At 37.3% G+C, this 21954-nt stretch overlaps 1 protein-coding gene across 2 annotated transcripts in view; it reads right to left on the bottom strand.

Moving 5' to 3' along the window:
- Positions 1–5400: 5400 nt before the first annotated feature.
- Positions 5401–21954, bottom strand: part of LOC107691338 (fibulin-2-like) — a 52718-nt gene continuing 36164 nt past the window's right edge. For both annotated transcript variants that reach the window (XM_016489893.1, XM_016489892.1), the window contains 9 exons: positions 20462–20596; positions 16333–16470; positions 16013–16156; positions 14905–15033; positions 14266–14391; positions 13310–13426; positions 12828–12956; positions 10806–10929; positions 5401–6775 (listed from right to left, as the gene is read on the bottom strand). In XM_016489893.1, the coding sequence (XP_016345379.1) occupies positions 6418–6775; positions 10806–10929; positions 12828–12956; positions 13310–13426; positions 14266–14391; positions 14905–15033; positions 16013–16156; positions 16333–16470; positions 20462–20596 (1400 nt within the window). In that variant the 3' untranslated portion in view covers positions 5401–6417. The remainder of the gene's footprint in view (positions 6776–10805; positions 10930–12827; positions 12957–13309; positions 13427–14265; positions 14392–14904; positions 15034–16012; positions 16157–16332; positions 16471–20461; positions 20597–21954) is intronic.

Below are 21954 nucleotides of genomic sequence, written 5' to 3' on the forward strand. Positions count from 1 at the left end.
GCGACAGGGACAGCCCGGAGGGCAGGACCTCGTACTGATATGCTCATCCTTTGACCGCGAACCGCAGAAATGGTCTGTGGCGCGGAAGGATCGACACATGAAAGTACGCATCCTTCAAGTCGATCGTTGCAAACCAATCTCGGGGACGGATGTACCCGAAGATGCGTTTCTGCATCAACATTTTGACCGGTAACCAGCGAAGGGCCCAGTTAAAGACACGCAGATCCAAGATTGGTCATAACCCACCGCCTTTCTTGGGTACAATGAAGTAAGAGCTGTAAAGCCCTGTATTCATATCGGCTGGAGGGACCAGCTCTATCGCATCCTTTGCCAGTAGGACTGCGATCTCCGCATGCATGGCTCTTTTAGGGAAATGCTCTTTTACGTGCTGAGACGCACAGGGGAAACAGCCGTTTGCAGCACGACAGGGGGTACTGCAGCCTGAAGTGCGCAACCCACTCGACACAGGAACGACCACCGCTGAAGCGCCCTGTCCGGCAACACAAAAAGCTCCCGAGAGCACGCTAGACTCGTCACACACGAAGCAGTTTGGTAGGAGCAGAACGATGTTGTCGCTCGGCTCCGAAGCGAAAAGCTGGTATGTGTTGCACCAGCTGCCTTTTTATGCTCACGCTGTGATTAGCGGCAGCTGGATGCAATCATCGCATGCCAATGTGCATTGGCTCGTTTAGTTTACACTCAAAGTGGGTTGGTCTCTCTAAGCGAGATCCCAATTCGTCGGTCACCGACGTGACTTGGAGTGACCGACTGAAAGGGAACATACTGCACCTTGAAGACACATCTGCAGATGCCTGCAGAACATAACAACAACATGACTATGACTGATCCATATATAACCAATACAGAATCAGTGACCTTTTTCAGTATTTTCCATTCATGATACAGACAGATTAAAAAAGAATCATAATGTTTAATTAACAAACACAAAAGAAACAGAAACTGTGCAATTTATGAATGATTTCCAATAGTGCAGGAATTCTGTCATTGTAGATTAATTTTCAGTCTTATAACAATTGCATGACTGGGGGCATATTAAGTGTATTAATTTGGCTAGTGTTTGTACATTCAAGTTAGACCGTCAGTATTTTTTTAAAAATTAATTTATATTTTAATTAGTAACAAAGTGTAATATAAAAAAGCGAAAGGAAAGTTATTGGTGGGAATTTCTGAGTGACTCTTTCAGCATCTTACGTCAATCAGCCAGTAGGTGGCAATCAATTAACCATTTACTCGAACCATTCAATGAACCATTTATTCATTCAATATCCTGATTTATTCAGAAATTAAAAGTGTATTGAAGGACTCAGTGAATATTCATACAACCTCTTTGTTTGTTATTTGATTATTTTAGCCATGAAAAATGGCATTCTTTCTATTTCTTAGTAATGTTTTTTCCAAATTCAGCCGCTGATACATTTAGCGATGTAGACTGAGTGATGTAGCCTATATACCTGAATGAGTCATTGATTCATTCACTTAACCAATTCGTTCAAAAATGTATATTAATTTTGAAACAAAACAACTGATTGTCTGTTTGAGTCATTAATTAATTTACTCAACCGATTAAATAAATAAGAAACGTCTAGCTAATATGGCATTTACTCAAAACAACAACAAAATAAATTGTATTTGTTGAATTTGTATATTTGTTTGTTGGATTCCAACATCCTGCATGTTTCTGTCATCACTACCACGCAGACAGATTGATGAAAGCGGACATAAACAGATAGTGACGCCCTTGTTCTGATGTTAGTCAGCCAGACAGCCCGTCACTGACAGTGCCAACAGCCAAAGCAATTAAGAATCCTACTTTAATGCTGACCTGAGGAGCATGGGAAGGTCATCTGAGGGGAACCGATGTCTCCAATGCGTTTGAAGTACAACACTTGTGACCAGGCACTGATGAAAGCCTTTGATTTGACCCAGCTGACCACGCACAGGTAATGATCCCGCCTTTTATCTTCAGATTCCCGTTTTGGATTAAAGGGTAGCTCGGTGTGATCACCAGCTTCCTACACACTCTCACACAGAAACTGCCTTTGTGCAATTCAATTTCATTTAATTACTACCTCTTTAAGTTCATATTGACTGAGCTCAGATGGTTTACTAGGTTCATTGATTGGAGGCAAGGATGAAGAACAAGTAAGCTTCAAGGGTGAAAAGAACTAAATTGTGAAGCTGAAGGCACACAGATGAAAGATGTAAATTTCGGTTGATTGGCATCAAAGAATCAAAGCAGATGCTGCTGAAGGGCATTGGGATAGAACAGTAAATGATCCACTTCAGTAATTAACTTGCATTTTTGGCACAAGCACTTGCAGATCTCAGATATGCATTTTACATAACAGTTTTATTTATTTTATTACTTATTTATTTTTATTTTTTGGGAGGTTTGACATTAATTTTCAATAGCCATTCAAATTAATTGTACCAGATATTGGGGCTGACAGTTCGTACGATTTTAGCGAAGCAAAGCAATGAAGGACAGGTTTCACTTTTATAATGTTATGCAGTACTAGGACTTTTTTTTTTTTTTTTTTAATCTATATCAGTATTAACATGTAATATAAAAAAGACAAACGACAGACTGCCAATTTGCTTTAGTGCAGTGGGGTTTTGTGACATTTTGCATCATTTACCAGTAGGTGGCGACAAATGACTTTGAGTCTTACGAGTCAATTAATCATTCACTTAACCTGATTCACTCAAAAAACTGTCCCATTTCGGAAAAACACACTAGTATACTACTGTTATATAAATATGGCAGAAATAGTAAGTAATGGCAGTATGCTCTTTCCAATCTAAACATTTCACTAAAAGAAATTTTCTGAGTTTTAAAATATAAAACAATAGATACTTTGTTCAAACTTCAGACTGTGATGAACTACACCTGTGCACTTAAGGGAAAAAAAAAATGGAAAAAAGGCTCTGAAAGAGATGCTGGCTCTGAGAAAGGCTTTAACATACTGTAATGCATTTGCACATTTTATTTTGTTTACAAAGCAAATATAGTTAACTAAAACTAAAACTATTAAAACATTTTTGTTAATTAAAATAAAATATAAAACTGAATGATAAACTTAAAGCAAACAAAAATGCTGCAACTAACTAACTGAAATAAGTTTAAGCTGAAGCACTAAAAAGCTGGTAATAAATAAAAACTAAAACTGAAATAAAAATAAACCTATAAACAAATAGAAAGAACAAAAGTCCATACCAAAATTACTAAAAATGAAACTAAAGGTAAAAAGCAGTGACAATGTAAGTGAATCATTAAAACTTGGTGTGAATATTATCACAAAGTTCATAACTTCCTGTGAGCATCTTTATCATATAAATAGCCTATGTGTCTCTCAGTGGCTTCCCCTCCTTGGGCTGAACACTTGCTTCCCAAAAACACAATAATGTATATTTAACCTCACTGATAAGCATGAAGAGGGAAGACGGTAATCTGTAAGAAGCAGCACACTCCTAAGTGTGTGTAGGATGGCATCTCAATGGGCGGAAGTGTTTGAGCCTCGACTGTCGACAGGGGCCATCCGTGCGACACCATCAAATAGAACTTGTTGCAACTAAGTGATCTATGGCCATATTATTGTCAGAGTGATATTATAACGTAGCTCGGGAAGAAGGAGGCGGGAACCGGCGAACGTTCAAAACAAAACTTTAATAATAAAATAAACACAAAACAGCGCGACAGCCCCTCGCGGACGACTGTCGCGTACAAACAAAACCAAAACACAAAATAAAGTCCAAGCCTGGTCCTCTCTCGCCTTTCACTGTCGTCACTCCTCCTTTTTATCCTTCCGGAGCTCCTCCGTTAGACTCGAGACCGGTGAGGGGTGCAGGTGTCGCTCATTAGCAATTACTCCACCAACCTTGCTCCGTTCCCACGGCTCTCGGCCCCGCCCCTCTCGTCACAAATATATGAATCTTATTGTAATTGTTTTGATATTTAGTCATTTTTATAAAAAGTCATTATTAGGTATAAACATGCTCTCGACAGCAATTACTACACACGTGCTTCCTGACTGGTGTTTTTTTTTTTTAAACCAGGCTAGTTTAGGTGTGATTTACGGTGTGCTGTTGAGCTGACGAATTGTATCATTCATCCCACTTAGCCGATAGCAGCCAGAGGTCATCTGTACGGATGTACTACATACACGACCATGCTGCCGGCTTTGAACAATGCACACCCTTTTCCGATACCTACACAATGAAAGGCAGGGTTGAGCGGCCTCCAGGGTGTGACAGAAAATGATAGCGCTGAGGTCTGATGAGAATTGCGATGGAAAGCACAATGAGAGGAGTAAAGAGCAAAGCACCTCGACTCTCCAGACTGTTCCAAAAGCTGAAAGCAGCCCACCTTTCCAATATAAATACCAACACATAAGACAGAGTTGTTTTTGGTCTTTAGGTCATTTCCTGAATGTGAAATGCTGTTTGCAACTCATGTTACATGTGTATTATGACGTGTTTCTGAGAGAAACAGGACATTTAATGAGAAAATATGGGGTTGACCATTTTTATCCATTGATATTGAATTAGATTGTGCAAAGTGGCTTTTACCAGAATGGAATGAAACTGAATGAAAATTTGCTAAAATAATTGGCTATTATTTTATTCCAATTGCATTTTCCACCTGACTCTTTTTTCGGTATTGCAAGATATAAAAATTGCATGTTTATCACTTTTTTCTTAGAATTCTAAGTTTACATCTCACAATTTTGTTTGTTTTAGCCATAAAATAAAAATAAAATAAAAACAAGGGTAATTGCGACTGTTTTTATCTCACGGTTGACTTTTCTGAGTTGAGTTTGTATCTCAATTCTTAGAAGAAAAGTCTGAATTGTGAAATATAAACTTGCAATAGTGAGAAAAAAATTGAGAATTGTGAGATAAAAAGTAAACATTGTGAGATATACAGAATTTACATTTTTATCCTTTTCATTCTGTGGCAGAAACTAGCTTCCATAGGTTATTGACTAACATTCCCAAAAACCCACAAAGAAAAGTCCTTTCAGAGGAAGAGCAAGTTACTGCTTTTTGATTGAAAGGCTTTCAAGCATTTTTTTCTTTTTAATAACATGCACTGAGATTCTGTTTTGATTCCATGTTGACTTTAAATGCATTTGATAGTACAATAAAATGCTTCATTACTAGTGAAATTATATCATCATAAAATTTGATGGTGGTTTATATAGCTAGTGTAACATGCTGAAAGCAAAGTGAACCTCAGGACACAAGCAACAGTTCCTCTTCTCACCACTAGGAGGTGATCTTTTACTTTTAATAAAATAATCAAACAGAACAAACAAATGTCGTGACAAAAATCTCAAGTAATCACTAAGATACTAATAAAAGGATTAATGATGCTTTATTGAAGAATTTAATCCAGTAAGGCAGATAATATGTACTTCATTATTATACTGATGCATTTGGTTCTTCCATGAATTTAATGAGTATGAAACGCATTTATGTTGATACCTAATATGTTTCTCAGAAATTAGTAGAATTGCGTAAGGATTTCAGATATGCTGTGCGTGAGAGTATATCGAGATGATTTTTACGCTTTTACCCTGAGATGGATTTTCAAGACAGTAATACATCAAAATAGGTCCAGTATTACGAAGTACAGACATACGAAAAGACGTATAACAATGAAAACATTCTCAGTGCTGCTTTGGAGCTCACACACTCTTCATGTATGTGTGTCAAACATTTCCAAAACGGTATATTAGCACCAAGAGCTACAAAGTGAACGCATTTGAAACAAACATAACAATCATACACCTTTTTAATCGCAAGTGTTTAACGCAATGATTACAGACATGATCGCACAATGTTCTCTTTCGCAGGCTGGTGTGATCGGAGGTACTCATGTGTATTATCACGGATATGTTTTCAAATACAGTTATTAGTTGTTTCGAATGAGCTGTGAAATGATTAGACGTTTGGCCTATGGAGGAATTGTGACAGCCATTACAAATGTGTAACTCTACCTCAGCTCTACTATGCCAACCCCCGAGGAGAAACATAGTGTTGTTAGAAAAGTAATGAAGTGCTATAAAAAGCAGTTTCAGGCAATCTAGATAAATTGGTACAGTATAAATAGCATCTGGTGTAGAGTACTTTCAATACTTTGAAGAGGAAAGAACTAGGACTTTTAAAAGCCAAATGTTTCTGTCAGTCTCTGTACTCCATTCTGTTTGTTCTCACTCTACTAAAAACAAGCGGTTGGATCCCAGTGGGAGAGTCCCATCAAAGTCTCTCTGAGCAAAATCCGTTAGGCAAACAGAAGCCTAAAGATCTGCCAGATGACAAACAACCTCAAGGCAAAAGCTTGAAGAGTTTAGCACCATGCGGAATCAAAGGCGTCGTTAGATGAGAGTAATATCACATGGAGTTTGCTGTGATGAACACGTAGATGCGGGCCAGGAAAGTTGTGAAAGTTCCTTGACGCAGCAGCTTCATCTCCACGTCGATAAGGAAGTCCCGTGGCTCCCGCACCTGTCGGTGCAGGTACACGGCGCCTGTTAAGCTGTTGAGCTTCCGTGTGCTGAAGTAGCCTTCCTCGTTTCCGTGCGGGATGCTGATGATGATGTTGTCACCCGAGTAGGCGGGCGAGGGTCCGATGCGGAAGATCTGAGCTGGGATGACGATGTTGGTCTGGAAGCTCAACTGGTAGTACGTGATCCGTAATGGCATGGTCTGGCATTGCTGGAAGTTGGGGCAACTTACTCGCTCGCAGCGTCTAAAAGCATGGGAGAGGTCAGAGTTTTGGTCAATAGAACGTGTAAAGCCTTGTGCACTCCGGGACGATTATCGCACGTGCTTATCACCAGCGTTTTTCGACTCTTCTTGTGTTCATACCCAAGCGAACATGCAAATTCACTCCCTGACATTAGATGGCACTTAATGAAAAACAGAAATACCCCGGTAAGCATCGAATACTATTTGATCTGCAATTCCTCTCCATAACAACTCCCTCTTATCGAGATTTTTGTAGTCTCTGTCGCGTTTGTCATAAAACTCTTTGTGTTCAGACACCAATGAGACCAACAGCTCTACATTTATCTTGCCTCGATGCTTCTTCTTCGTCTACTTACTTCCTCTCCGTCGTTAGGTATCAATGTGTGCTCGGCAAGACCGTTTTGTGCTTGAGCACCACCAAGTCGTGTTTTACTGTAACTTCAGCAGCTCCAGGCACGTGAACAAAAGCGCCAATCTCATTGGTCAGCCGGTTTTTAATACGGCGCGTCAAACCAAAAAAACGAGCCCGAGGCGTTTTATTAAAAATGGCGCTTTTACGCCTGCCGTTTTGCACGCCGGTGTGCACAATCACATTGGCGCCCTTTTTTTAGTCACGAGGTGATAATCGTCTTGGTGTGCACAAGCCTTAAGACTGATGATACACGGCAACTTTTGGAGCAATTTTGCTGGGCAACTTTTTTGAGCAATGTTGCTTTGGGCACTTTCCCATTGAGAATGGGTAACACATTTCTATCTGGATATTTTAGATCGTGGACCCTGTGTCTCACCTGGTTGCCCATTGATGGTAACATTTCCCAAAGTTGCCCGGCAACATTGCTCAAAAAGTTGCCCCGTGTATCATCAGCCTAAGAGTTTGTTCTGCAAAGACCCTGGCCGAAGTCATGTTTTAAAGGATTAGTTCACTTCCAGAATAAAAATTCCCTGTTGATTTACTCACCCCCATGTCATCCAAGATGTTCATGTCTTTCTTTCATTAGTCGAAAAGAAATTAAGATTTTTGAGGAAAACATTCAAGGATTTTTCTCCATATAGTGGACTTAAATGGGTTGAAGGTCCAAATTGCAGGTTCAATGCTGCTTCAAAGGGCTCTACTGATCCCAGCCAAGGAATAAGGGTCTTATCTAGCGAAACAATCGGTCATTTTCTATAAGAAATATACTAATTTATATACTTTTTAACCAAAAATGCTCATCTTGCACTAGCTCTGCGATGCGCGTCTGTGATATTAAGCACATTAAGTAATCACGCCGTAAAGGTCATACTTTACAAAGGTACTTCTTCGTCTGTGTACTCTGGTTCAAAAAGGTAGGGTGGGGCGTAAAACTGCATCTCATTTTCGCCTCCAACTTCTAAATCGTCCAGTATAGTTTTACTTCTTTTTGTAAAGGGCATTTGACTTTCTTTGCACGTTCGCTTTGTAAACACTGGGCATACGTCACGCGTGACCTTTCCAACTTGACTACATAATGCGTGAGGTCGAGGGGGGTGAGTAAATTATCAGGAATTTTTTTTCTGGAAGTGAATGAATCCTTTTAAAGTCAAACATCTAAAATGGATCTTAAGACATTAACAGACTCTCTTAAAGTGCTAGTTCAACCCAAAATATAACATAATTGCAAAATTGTTTGACTTACTTTCTGCTGTGGAACATAAAAGACGATAATTTGAAAAATGTCTCACTGTTGTTATTTCCATAAAATCGAAGTCAGTGGGGTCCAATGTAGCACTGACCTTAATTTGTAAACTTCATTGTCTTTTATGCAAAAAAATTTAACAGAATGAAATATTCTTCAAAATAGCTTCTCTGTTCCACAGAAAAAAAGTCAGTATAACATATTTGGGTAACTGCTACAAAGCAAAACAAAAAATATAGAGCATAAAACAATAATAACACAATATTAAACATCAAGAAAACATCAACATCATAAAACAGAAGAAATAAAGTCATTGGAATGACAGGGTAAGTAAATATGGCAGAATTTTCATTTTTGTGCATTTTTCATTTCAGCACTGAAAAAAAGCCTAATTTGATATATAAAACTTCAGCCTGTAACTGATCCCACAACATTTGTGCTGAATGATACCTCAAATTGTACAGATTGAAGGTTGAGGTGTGCTGTTACTTTTCTAAATGATCAGATTTGTGAGTTTTACCTGGTTGGTGATAAAACACGCAACTTACATTGAAAGAGCCATATAGACACTTAGGGGGAGGCTCTTTTGATTTAGATCAATAAGGACAACCAACCTGAAACACCCTCACTTGATTGTCTTGTTCCACAGATTAACTAAATATGTTGAACAGCACGACATACAGAACATAGGTAACATTGGAGTAATATGGTGATACTGTCTCCTAAAACGACCACATCATAGTCAACGTAGGTGTTTTTGGACCTACTGACTGCTAGGTGCTGTTAAATCTCTGATATAGCTGCGAATCTCAGGAGGCTTGATGGTGAGCAGTGGGAGTTCCCACCAATCAGAGTCCATGCTGACACTGGCCAGACGTGTGTGTTTGAACTACTGCCTAATCAAAGCAATCTGCCTCCATTCCCTTTTCTTAGCAGAAACCATGCTCTGTAAGGAGCCAGCGTCAATACAGATGGCACAAGGATGCTGTAGTGAATGTATTTATGCTCTAATGCTCAGTGCAGATGTACAGAGCCAGTACAGAAGGTGTGCATGTGCATCTGTATGGTTTCCAGTTTCACAATTTTGCAATAAAAGTTTATTTCTTGATAAAATCTGAAAGATCATTTATTTCTTGCATTAAGGGGCAGTTCATCCAAACATAACAATTTTGTTATCAGTAACTCATCCTTATGTTGTTCCAGACTTTGTTTAATCAGATACTTTCATGAAATCTGAGAGGTTTCTGCCCTCCCATTGGAAGTCAAGGTACCCAAAACTTGGAAGCTCCAGAAAGGTAATAAAGGTGTCTTAAAAAATCCATATAAATCGAATGGTTTAATCCAAGTTTTATGAAGAGATACGATCACTGTATATAACTGATGAACAGATTTAATTTAGGTTCTTATTAACATCTAAAAAACACATATAGAGCACATCACATATGGTAAACGTGCGTGAACCAGTGAGGTTTGTTCTATTGTGTAACACACACACAAGCTTCTGTGTTAACCATAAGTGACATGCTCTATGTATATGTGCATAAAAGCCTAAATTAAATCTGTTCATAAAGCTATCATTTTTCTTCACAAGACTGGGATTAAACCACTAGATTAATATGGATTGATTTTATGTCGCATGTATGATCTTTTTTACAGTTTTGTGTTTTGGTTACTCCATTTTCAATGGAGGGACAGAATTCATTAAAATCATACTAATAATGCTAAAAACATGCTAGCAACATGCTAATCATGTTAACAACATGCTAGAAATATGCTAATAACATGATAATCATGCTAAAGCATGCTAGTAACCTGTTAACAACATGATAATCATGCTAAAAACATCTTAGCACATGCTAATCATGTTAGAAACATGCCAGCAAAATGTTAACATGCTAATCATGCTAAAAACATGCTAACAACATGCTAATTGTGTTAAAACATGCTAGCAACATGCTAATTATTCTAGAAATATGTTAACAACATACTAACCATGCTAAAACATGCTAGTAACATGTTAACAGCATGCTAATCAGGTTATCAACATGCTAACAACATGATTATCATGCTAAAAATGCTAACATGTTAATCATGCTAAAAACATGTTAGCAACATGCTAGAAACATGCTAATCATGCTAGCAACATGCTTTTTTGTGAACTTTACTCATCTAGTTGTTCTTGGATTGAAAGGGTCTTAAATGATAACAGAATTTGCTTTTTTTTTAGGTGAACTTTCACTTTAAGTGTTATAAAACTTCTGATTAGTGTGGTAAGGTTGGACAAGGTCCAGCAACGCTAGTAGGTTCACTGTTGGAGCCCACATGTGTTCTGCATGATAAATGTGATTGGGAAGAAAATCAGCAGGCCATACTTACATGTCTGACACTCTCCTGTAGTTGTCTGGACATGCAAATGACAAGCAACGGAAGCCTCCTTGGATGTTGAAGCAGGTCTGGGAAGCAGAGCAATTGTGCGATCCAATGGCACATTCATCAATATCTGAGAACAAAAGGGAAGACAACAGCTTAATAGATGATTATATAACCATTCGATCGAAAACTGAGACGTCTGAGACTGCTTAAAACTTTCATTTCATTATTCCTTTCCTAAGTATTCTTTTTAGTTCTCACTTCTTACATAAAAAAAGAGTAAATGGAAATTCAATAGTGAATCAAAATTAAACTATTAGACTTTTGTGAGGCTTTATTACATAAATAAATATCTAAATGGCAGCGCATGTTAAATTGTACCCGGTCCCAGTCAATGCTAGCAGGGTTGTCAGGGGCGACTGATGTCTGCGGTGACTAACCGCCAGGCTTCATTCTGGTAGGAGTCAATTTTGGCCCCTCCAGAAGTAATTAATTATGCATCTCATTTTACAAAAGCAAACTCCTCGTTACAGCTCGCCGGCTCCAATCCGCAGATTAAATTCATTTGGTGCAGGCTAGCACTAACCTCCGGGGAGCATGTACAGGCTCTTCTTCACCTCTCATCGACTTTCCTATCTTGAAAGCCTGAGGGAGTTTCATCAATTTCGTGATCTTTCAGAGAGTGATGGAGGACACTGAGCAGCGCTGTGTTGAACCTGAGGTTAGCTCCTCGCAACACAATGTGCCAATTAGAGAAATTAAGGCTCTGAATTGAGTTTGTAGCATTTGGCTTTAGAAAGGTGTTGGATAGAATATTAACCACAGTTTAAAGGAACTGTTCACCCAAAAATTCTGTTATCTTCGTCTTTGTGTCTTCCAAATCTGAATACGTTTCTTTCTTTTGCAAAACACAAAAGAGATATTCAGCAGAATGGTCAATCTGCTTTTTGAGAATAGAGACCAGGGACATCAATTGGGGAAAATATTCTATTCTATTCTATTCTATTCTATTCTATTCTATTCAGATCTGGGTAGATTGCTTACCAATTGTAATCTGTTACTCATTCCAAATTACAAGACAAAAATTTGTGAGTTTATGAATTCTATGTGTTTGAAAGACAAACACCTTCCAATGCAATACATGGTAAAATAACCTACTGAGTGATAATTCAAATAAAAAAATATGTGTTCATCAGTAGTTGATTATTGAAAATGTTCTGCTTTTGTGTAAATAATATGTAATCATGTAATCTATAATAAAGTAACTGTAGTCTGATTACGAGTATTTTAAAATGTAATTTAATCTAATTACAAGTACTTCATTTTTGGAATCTGATTACGTAATCCAGATTAAACGTAATCAGTTACTACCCAACTCTAATTATATTATATTATATTATTGTCGTATTTGTTTAGCTCCTCATTTCCTCATTTTTAGCACTTTATTTCTTCAGTCTGGTCTTGTCTTATTGCTAGCGTATATATCCTCACCTCAACTATACTCCTTTGTCCCCAGCAATTAGAGTACCATAACTACGCATGATTATATGGTTAATTATATTTTATTATTAACATTTTGAATTGTATTTTTCCTACTGCCTGCAACACTGCCATAAAATACCTTTTTACATACTTAGGTCACTGCTAAGAATGTAAAACGACAATAATAATAACATAAAACCAAAAATCAAACAATAATATAGCATAATAAGACATCATATAACAACATAAAACACAAAATAACAACATCATAACATAAAAAAATACAATGGAAGTCAATGGAACCAAAACTGTTAGGTTATCAGCATACTTCAGAGTATCTTCTTTTGTATTCAGCAGAACAAAGAAATGCATTAATGTTTGTAGCAATATGAGGGTAAGTAAATGATGACAGAATTTTCATTTTGGGGAGGACTATCCAGAACTAAATCCTAAACATTTAGTCTCATGCTATGTGCTTTTATTTATACAGAAGTGAAGGAAAGATTTATATGTAATATGAAAAGTAATATATCACTTTTGTGTTACCTTGACAGGTGCGTCCATTAGATGACATAGAGTAACCATGTGGAGGACAGGCACATTTGTAGCTACCTGGGACATTCACACACTGGAATGCACAGAGGTTTCCAATGCTCTGTGAGCACTCGTCGATATCTAGAGAACAAATAAGAGCATTTCATCTTTATCTCTAAGAAAACTAGCCATTTATAAAGAACAAACCACTGTGAGATGGATTTGTCCATTAACCAGAAAGATATGTGTTTAAGAAAATGTGGCAACAATGCACTAACTGCAACACTGTGCTGAAAAAAAAAATCCTTCCTTATTAAAATACTCAAGGCATTATCGATCTCATATCCCCATCAGATGATCCCCATCATTTCTTTAATCAACGTACTGTATAATGTAAACGTGTCCTTGTGTTTTAATCCTTAATGGCTATGAATGGAATGATGGAAACTAATTTTAATCTATCTCCCGTCTTGAGGACATTGATAACACTTCACCTTCACACGTGTGCCCGTCTTCTTTCAGGTAGTAGCCCATTCGGCAATAACACTGGTAAGAGCCATAAATGTTTGCACACTCCTGACTGCAGGGATTGTTGTCACATTCACTAACATCTATGAGAGAACACAGTAAACATCAAGTTTTTGGATTAAAAATGGTTTGTTTGTACATATTTGCATAAATCATTACAGTGTTGTGCACATTGGTGGTGTGTCATATCAGTGCAAATATACAGTGGGGTCTAAACGTCTAAAACCACACTGAAAATTTGGGATTCAAAATCTAATTAAAATCTGGGAAAAGGAGTGAGGCAGATGTACAGAAAAATGTAATTAAATATTAATAATATATTTAATAAAAATAATAAAAAAGGAAATATTTATAACTCTGCACTATTTCTAGGTCACTAATCAAATTACTTTGACACACTACGTGAGTAAACTAATGGTCAGATGTTCTTCCTCCACTGAAGCACAAGATACTTTCTGGATCATTCTCAGATCATGCTGGAGAACATGACCATCAGGTTTTCATATTCAATTTGGTTTTCATTTTTCACTTTTTCACATTTGTCATGTTCATGAGAAAAAATGAATTAAATTATCATATTAAACTACTAATTCTGCAAAATGGCACATACTGTTGTCCCTCTGAAACCAAACTGAAAGTCACCTCATGAAAAGTTCCTCAGGCTATGTCAGCCACCAAGTCCTTGAAACAAACTTTGAATAAATGAATGGATCTGGCCATGATGGAACTAGTAAAAAAAAAAGTGCGCTTCAGTCCCCTACAAAACTCTTCAGCTGACAGCTCACTTGTCTATTTTTGTTTTGCATTCTATTCGTGTCTCACTTTAATTGGAAAGAAAGAACATTCATACTGTCAGATCACAACACATTCTTCGCAGGCAGAACTGATCCGTGTTCAATTCTGCTAGTGCAAATGGATGTACCTTCACAGTTCTTGCCATCAAAGGCCAGGGAGAAGCCAGTGGTACAGGAGCACTGGTAGGAGCCCGGCGTGTTATCACAGGCCTGGGCGCACAGGCGACCTGGGTACCGCCAACATTCATTTACATCTGCCAGCAGAAAAGATGCAGAGAACTGTATTAGCTTACAAACATACTGTAGTCTGGGGAGCATCTCTGTCTCTTTCCCCCTGCCTTGCTGTCTTCTTTCACTCTGCTATAGGAGCAGAAAAGATAAGAGATTAGGATAATCTGCACGCTCTATTGAGCATGAGCTGCTGTCAGCTTCATCTATATGCATGCTGTTAGTCTGGCTAACCACAGAGAAGACGACATCCTTTGGGTAATTCAGTCATGGTATCCAAACTTTTTTTAAACCCTTCAAGTGCTTTATTTTGCCGCTGTGGTTTAAGATACTCCAAAAAATGTCTGAAACTTGAATGTGTTTGAGGTCAGAAGTCAGTTTTCCTGTGTCACAGATGCTAATGCTAATGTTGAAAAACCTCCTCCTGTATTGCATATATTTTGTAAGGTCATTTTTGAAGTGACGTTTTGTGTGAACTTGCTATTCTGACTAAAGATGTGTGGTTTGGCTGTGTATTTGTTGTGTGTGTTGATACACACCCACACAGAGCTGGCGAATGGCGTCGTACTGGTAGCCGGTTTGGCAGTCACAGCGGTAGCTGCCGGGCAGGTTGTGACAGATTTGGCCCTCTCCACAGCGGTGGGTGCCCATCTGACATTCATCTACATCTGTAGTACATATTCAACAATCTTAATAGTTCTTTCAGACTCTGTTAGCATGTGCTAACAGAAATGGTAAAAAAACGTACCATGCTACTACTGTGGTTTTTCATAATTCATAATTGTTTGTACATGGTTCAAACAGCTTTTTTTTGGACATGTATCATAGTAGCTTGGTATTTTTTGAGCATGGTATAATCATCATTTACCATGGTATTGCCACAGTATTTCTTAGGTATGTTGTTTAAACAAGTAGAACTGTCTTTTGTCAAGCCAAATTTCAGAAGAAATGTTAGGTAAAAAGTTTGTGGGAACCATTCAAATACAGTAAAATAATAAAATATAAAGTTCTATACATAACATGTATAACAGATATATATCTAGAAATAATATTTTATATAATACTGTACACTACTATTCAAACGTTTGGGGTCAGTAATATTTTTGACAGAAGTCTCTCATGCTCACCATTTATTTTATTCAAAGATACAGTAAAAACAGCAATAATGTGAAATAGTATTACAATTTAAAAATCTAATTTGTCTCTTTAATACATTTTAAAATGTCATTTCTGCGATGGCAAAGCTGAATTTTCAGCATCATTACTTCAGTCATCAGTGTCACATGATCCTTCAGAAATCATTCTAATATGCTAATTTGGTGCTCAATAAATTATCTTATTATCAATGTTGAAAACAGTTGTGCTGCTTATATTTTTGTGGAAACTGTGAAACATGGATTCAGGATTCTTTAATGAATAGAATGTTCAAAATAACAGGATTTATTTGAAAAAAAAAAAACTTTTGTAAGATTAAAAAGTCTTTAATGAATTCTTGCTAAATAACTGTATTAGTTTCTTTAAAAATCTTACTGACCCCAAACTTTATATAATAATAGTTAATTTAAAACTAAAAATGTGTCTGAAAGGGTTAAGTTTAGGAAGTTGTAGGGTTAAGGTATAGTTGTGTATATTTATGTGCATCCTCACCAATACATCTTGCTCCATCAGGGCTGGAATGGTAACCCCGACTGCACATGATAATCTTGCGCTGACAGGTGTAAGAGCCCACAGTATTTATGCAGTTAAAGCCAGTCGTACATGGTTCACTCACACTGCTGCATTCATCGATATCTAAAATAAAGAGAGAGATAGCATGAAAGTCGTAAAAAATTGAAGGAAAATTAAACAAAAATTCAACTTTCTTGTAAGAATGTTCATAAAAGTGTCTTTGCTGATTTGGTATTCTTCATGCATCTGTCCACTAGGGGGCACTGAGTGACTCTGAAGCTGGCTTTTCACTTTCTTACCAATGCAGTTGCTGTGTGAGTCCTGAGTGAAGCCTGTTAGGCAGCGTTGCTTCAGGTTACAAGTGAACGAGCCATCAGTATTCTGGCACTGGAAGCCCATCCCACAGTTATGGGTTCGCATAACACACTCATCGATGTCTAGAACAGAAAGAGTGCACCAGATGTCAAAACATGCCAGTGGACCGAACAGCAAGACGCCACCCAGTCGGGTTCCTGCTCTGATAGATTTGTTTAGCTTTTGAGACCGATGCTGTTATAAGGTCCAAACAAATGAAGTTTCCTCTCTTAAAACCTTCAGGAAATTCTGTAAATCTCACCAAATTTGGCAAGCATGGCAGCATAATGAATAGACGGAGCTCATCTGAGACATCTGATGGAGGAGATGGGTTTGGACAGAGATCACAACAGTACTCAATTACAAGTTAGAACTTCACAGTAGGTGGCACTGTGGCTCAATAACAGGCCGGGAAAGCATGCTCACACTTCAAGGCAGATGATCTCACAGGATCAAACCCTAGTTTCTCCTCAGTCATCCACAATTGCATGCTATTAAAAGTAAAAACTAAATGATTTTGTATTTCACAACTTGCTAATAGTACTGACATAAAACTTTCTTCATTTTGATATAGACATGAATTGAATTCTGAACTGAATTCAATGATGAACTGCCTTTAACTGAAAATTGAGTGTTTACTATTATAATTTTGCATTATTGACACAATATTTTCCTAATGAATACTGTACAGTTGCTTTGACACAATCTGTATTTTTAAAAGCGCTATATAAATAAAGGTGACTTGACTTGACATGACTGAAAGCAATAACCTGCAGTTCAGTAAACGAGTCAAATGATGGAAAGTACAAAGAAGGATTCAAACTGGTATCTTGTCTTTTTGAACTCATAGTCATTCAAATAACCATAAGAATCATAACAGTCAGTCATTTGGGAATTACCATTGACTGATACATTCATCATTTGATTCATAAAAAAGAATCAGTTTATAAGACTCATTTGTTCATGAATCACATTGCACTGGTCATGCAGTGTGTTTTTGATTCACTAAAAAGAACCGGCTTATAATGATTCATTTGTTAGTGAATCGGACTGCACTAGTCACGCTGTATGTTTTTGATTCACTAAAAAGAACCAGCTCATAAGAGTGATTTGTTCGGGAATCAGATTACCATTTTCATGGAGATTTTTTAATTCACAAAAAATAATCAGCTCATAATGAGTCATTTGTTCATGAATCGGCTGCACTGGTCACACTGTATGTTTTTGATTCACTAAAAAGAGTCAGCACATAATAGTAATATGTTTGGGAATCAGAGCATGGTCGTCCTTATGTTTTGATTCACAAAAAAACAGAGTCAGCTCATAATGAGTCATTTGTTCATAAATCAAACTGCACTAGTCATGCTGTATGTTTTTGATTCAATAAAAAGAACTGGCTCATAAGAGTGATTCGTTCGGGAGTCAGATTACCATGGTTATGGAGATTTTTTGATTCACAAAAAAGAATCGGCTCATAATGAGTCATTTGTGCAATGATCATGCTGTATGTTTTTGATTTACTTTAAAAAAACTGGCTTATACTGAGTCTTTTGTTCTTTAATCGACTGTACTGGTCACACTGTATATTTTTGATTCACTAAAAAGAGCCAGCACATAAGAGTAATTCGTTCGGGAATCAGAACATGCTCGTGCTGATGTTTTGATTCACAAAAAACAGAGTTAGCTCATAATGAGTCATTTGTCCATAAATCAAACTGCACTGGTCATGCTGTATGTTTCTGATTCAATAAAAATAAATGGCTTATAATGATTCATTTGTTTGTGAATCGGACTGAACTAGTCAAGCTGTATGTTTTTGATTCACTAAAAAGAACAAGCTCATAAGAGTGATTCGTTCGGGAGTCAGATTAGGCTACCATGTTTATGGAGGCTTTTTGATTTACAAAAAAGAATCAGCTCATAATGAGTCATTTGTTCATGCACGGATCATGCTGTATGTTTTTGATTTAAAATAAAATAAAAAACTGGCTTATACTGAGTCTTTTGTTCATGAATCCACTGTACTGTTCACACTGTATATTTTTGATTCACTAAAAAGAGCGAGCACACAAGAATGATTCGTTCAGAAATCAGAAAATGGCCGTGTTCTATGTTTCTGATTCACTAAAAACAAGTGATTCAAATGAGTCATTTGTTCAGGAATCAGACTGCACTGAACCAGCTCATTGTTTGTTTATCAGACCGCACTGCTCATGTTGTATGTTGCTTTAGCATACAGCCCAAGGACAAGTCTACAAAAATATGTTCCTTGATATTGTCCGGAACACCATTTTTCCTTGCATTATATTCAATATTCAGAACTCAGGTAAAATATGATTTCTTAGCACCATTACCTAAGCAACATGAAATCCACTTATGGCTTTTAGTGAGCCCTTAATCTCAGGTTTAGGGTGGTCTTTCCAAATCCTACATCTGCACTATAGCAACAGAGCATGAATTTTCAACACTCCAAAGTCTGCAATTAGTTAAAATCCACTATTCCCATTCTGTCACTTATTTTGATTATAATTCCTCCACACTTATAAGCATGCACCAGGCCAAGTCCTGACAAGAATCAGAGACTCTTGCAAAGTTTTCCCTGTTCAAAGGCAATGGTTAGATGTGTCTAGGCATCTGCTTTGTGTAAAAACAGAGTGCGGGATGCTTTAGATGTTCACGAGCGAGAGCCTTGAGGCAGTCAGCTGTGGCCTCTTTCGAACTGCGAAGTTCGAATGCAAAATTAGCATTTTACTGCCCAGATTGACGCATGGTTTCTGGTTCTTCTCTACAGCGGTGACGGTGGTGTGTTTAGATGATGAAGACACTGGTCCGAGATCTCTGAAGTAGTGTGGGCTAGAGGACCCTGACAAAGACGGAAGACCGTTTGTTATTGATTTTGTCCATATGCATCACCGGATAACTCCGATAGCTGGGGGAGAGTTGGGCCGCTGCCATGTTTCTGCTGATTTGATCTCATGTAAAAGCAAAGTTCACGTAGATGTAACTCTCAGCATATTTTAATTAATAAAACAATGCTCTGTGGACGTTTAGTGAAATTAAAGCTTAAGTGGGTAATTTTTGCACCACTAACTGAACATACAAATAACGTCTGTTTTCAAACAGCTTTCCTGACCACTTCTCTGTTTGTCATTGGTGACAACGCCAAAGTCACAATATTGCTTGAACATATATTGCTAAACAGGGTTGGAAAATGCAATCTGGTTCTTATTCAGTAACAATGACTTCTGTCAACTTAAATCGCATGACAAAATTTACACTACTGTTCAAAAGTTTAAGGTAAATGTATTTATTTTTTGAAGAAAGTTACCTTTATCCAGCAAGGATGCATTCAATTGATCATAAGTGAATGTAAAGATTTTTACATTGTTACAAAAAAAAATGTTTGAATGTTCTTTGGAACTTTCTTTTCATCAAAGAATTCTAAAAAGTTTTTTTAAGTACGAAATAAGCATATTAAAATGATCTCTAAGGGATCATGTGACACTGAAGACTGAAGTGATGGCAAATACAGCTTGCCATTGCAGGAATAAACTACATTTTTAAAAATATATTAAAACAGAAAACATTTATTTGTAATAAAAATAAAAGATCAAATAAATGCAGCCTTGGTGAGCATAAGAGACTTTTTTCAAACACATTAAAAATTTTTACCAACCCCAAACCTTTGAATGGCAGTGTACTGTAGGTAAGATACACATTAGATTAAAAACTTTTAGCATTTTTGACAACATATACAGTTTAATTTTTTTAACTGAATGCAAATTGTTGAATTACATTTATGCTTTCTCTAAACCATGTTAATATTTTGCACAAATAATTGTACATTTATTTCTGATTTATTCTATCTGTTCATCATTTGGTATAACAGACTGCTGCAGTTACTAAAAAGGTTAAAACTTTTTAACCTTTTTTCCCTTATCTATTCCTTAAAATACTAAAAGTGTCATTAATTAAAATTCGAAAAATTTTAGGTAAATTAGGAAAACAAAATGATGTTGCATGTGTGTTATGTGTGTGTGTGTACATGTGAGCATTTGTTGATATTGTACCCACCTTCACATACTCCATTCCTCAGCTGGTAACCGCTCGAACATAAGATCTGCCTCTCACACACAAACCCTCCTACCGTGTTCACGCAGCGCTCATCGGCCTGGCAGGTGTGCGTGTTCGTCACACACTCGTTCACATCTGCAAAGCAAAAGCACAGCGTTATTTTCCAAAGTGTAACACCAAAGTGTCACATCCTAACACAGAGCCAGTGACACAAATTGAGAGTTACAGTACATCCACAAAAATGGAAGAAGCTTCCTGGAATGAAGAAGCTGAAGCTGATGGAGAAGCAAGCAGGTGAGACAGCAGTGTAAAAAAAAAAAAAAACCCGGCAGAGCCCGTTGTGTGTTTCCATTAGCCGTGGCACGCATAAGGCATTTTGCTTCACATTCTTTAGTTCTGGCACTGTGGCGAACTGGCAAGATCTTCGGTTGGCCAGATTTATTAAAGGCAATAACTCTGGACTAAGTTGAAAAAAGTCTAAACAAGATTGGAAAGTGAGCGCAGAGAGAGGAGAAAATAATTACTTGAAGCTTAGACAATGGCTGATTTGTGGGCCAAGAAAAGGATTCAATCTGTCATGTTATTGCCAGAGTAAATAATTTCAGGGGACTGGCTGGAAATGTTTGTGCTTTCTCCTGGCCATATTAAGACAGGAAAGAAAAAAAGAGCACATGCTACCTTATCTGTTCCACACAGCAGCTGGTAACACCATCCAGAGAACGCTGAATTTGAATGTTTGAAAGTTTTTTGGACTTGCATTTCCCGGATGAAACAAAAACTAGTGTTTTAGGTACAGTGTTGTTGTAATGACAGTGACCACACATTGTGAACCACACAATAATAGTCACTGTGTAGTATAAAGGCAGCTACAATTTTATATATATGTATGGGAAGTCAAAAACCAATCGCAAAGTATGCAAATATTACAAGTGGTTCAGGCTGAAGTCATTTCAAAATATTTCATATTGCAAATTGTGTTGTAGTCTAAAACAACTTGAAAGATCACAATACATGGCCTTGAATATGTGTTAAACATGCGAATATGTAAAAGTCTGTTGAGGTGTCTTGAGAGAAATAAGGAGAAGGTGAAAAAAAGGAGAGAAAAAAGCTGAATATCCCAAACTCAAAGACAAACTCATTTTTCAAACAGGTTTCCGAGGCCAATTGGGACTACTTAAAGTCCTCTTTTTAATTTTGCATTCATTCATTCATTCTGGGCATTTTTAATGAGTCACAGTTCAATTTACAGTAAATGGCAGCTGCATTGCCAGAAATAAAAATAAAACAATAAAAATATGTTTTTGATAAAATATAATGTTTTCTGGGAATGTATTTACTGTTCAATTTCATGGGAACTTCGAACTGCGTCCTCTAGGGGTCGCTATGGGGAACGCCTCATCGTGACCCGTGTCTGAAGCATACATTGAAAAAACACCAACTCGTTGGCCGGCGACAGCCATGACGTCACTACCGGTGCGACTATAGTATAAATA

The sequence above is a fragment of the Sinocyclocheilus anshuiensis genome, unplaced genomic scaffold (genome assembly GCF_001515605.1).
Source record: "Sinocyclocheilus anshuiensis isolate Anshui unplaced genomic scaffold, SAMN03320099.WGS_v1.1 scaffold1154, whole genome shotgun sequence".
NCBI lineage: Eukaryota > Metazoa > Chordata > Actinopteri > Cypriniformes > Cyprinidae > Sinocyclocheilus > Sinocyclocheilus anshuiensis.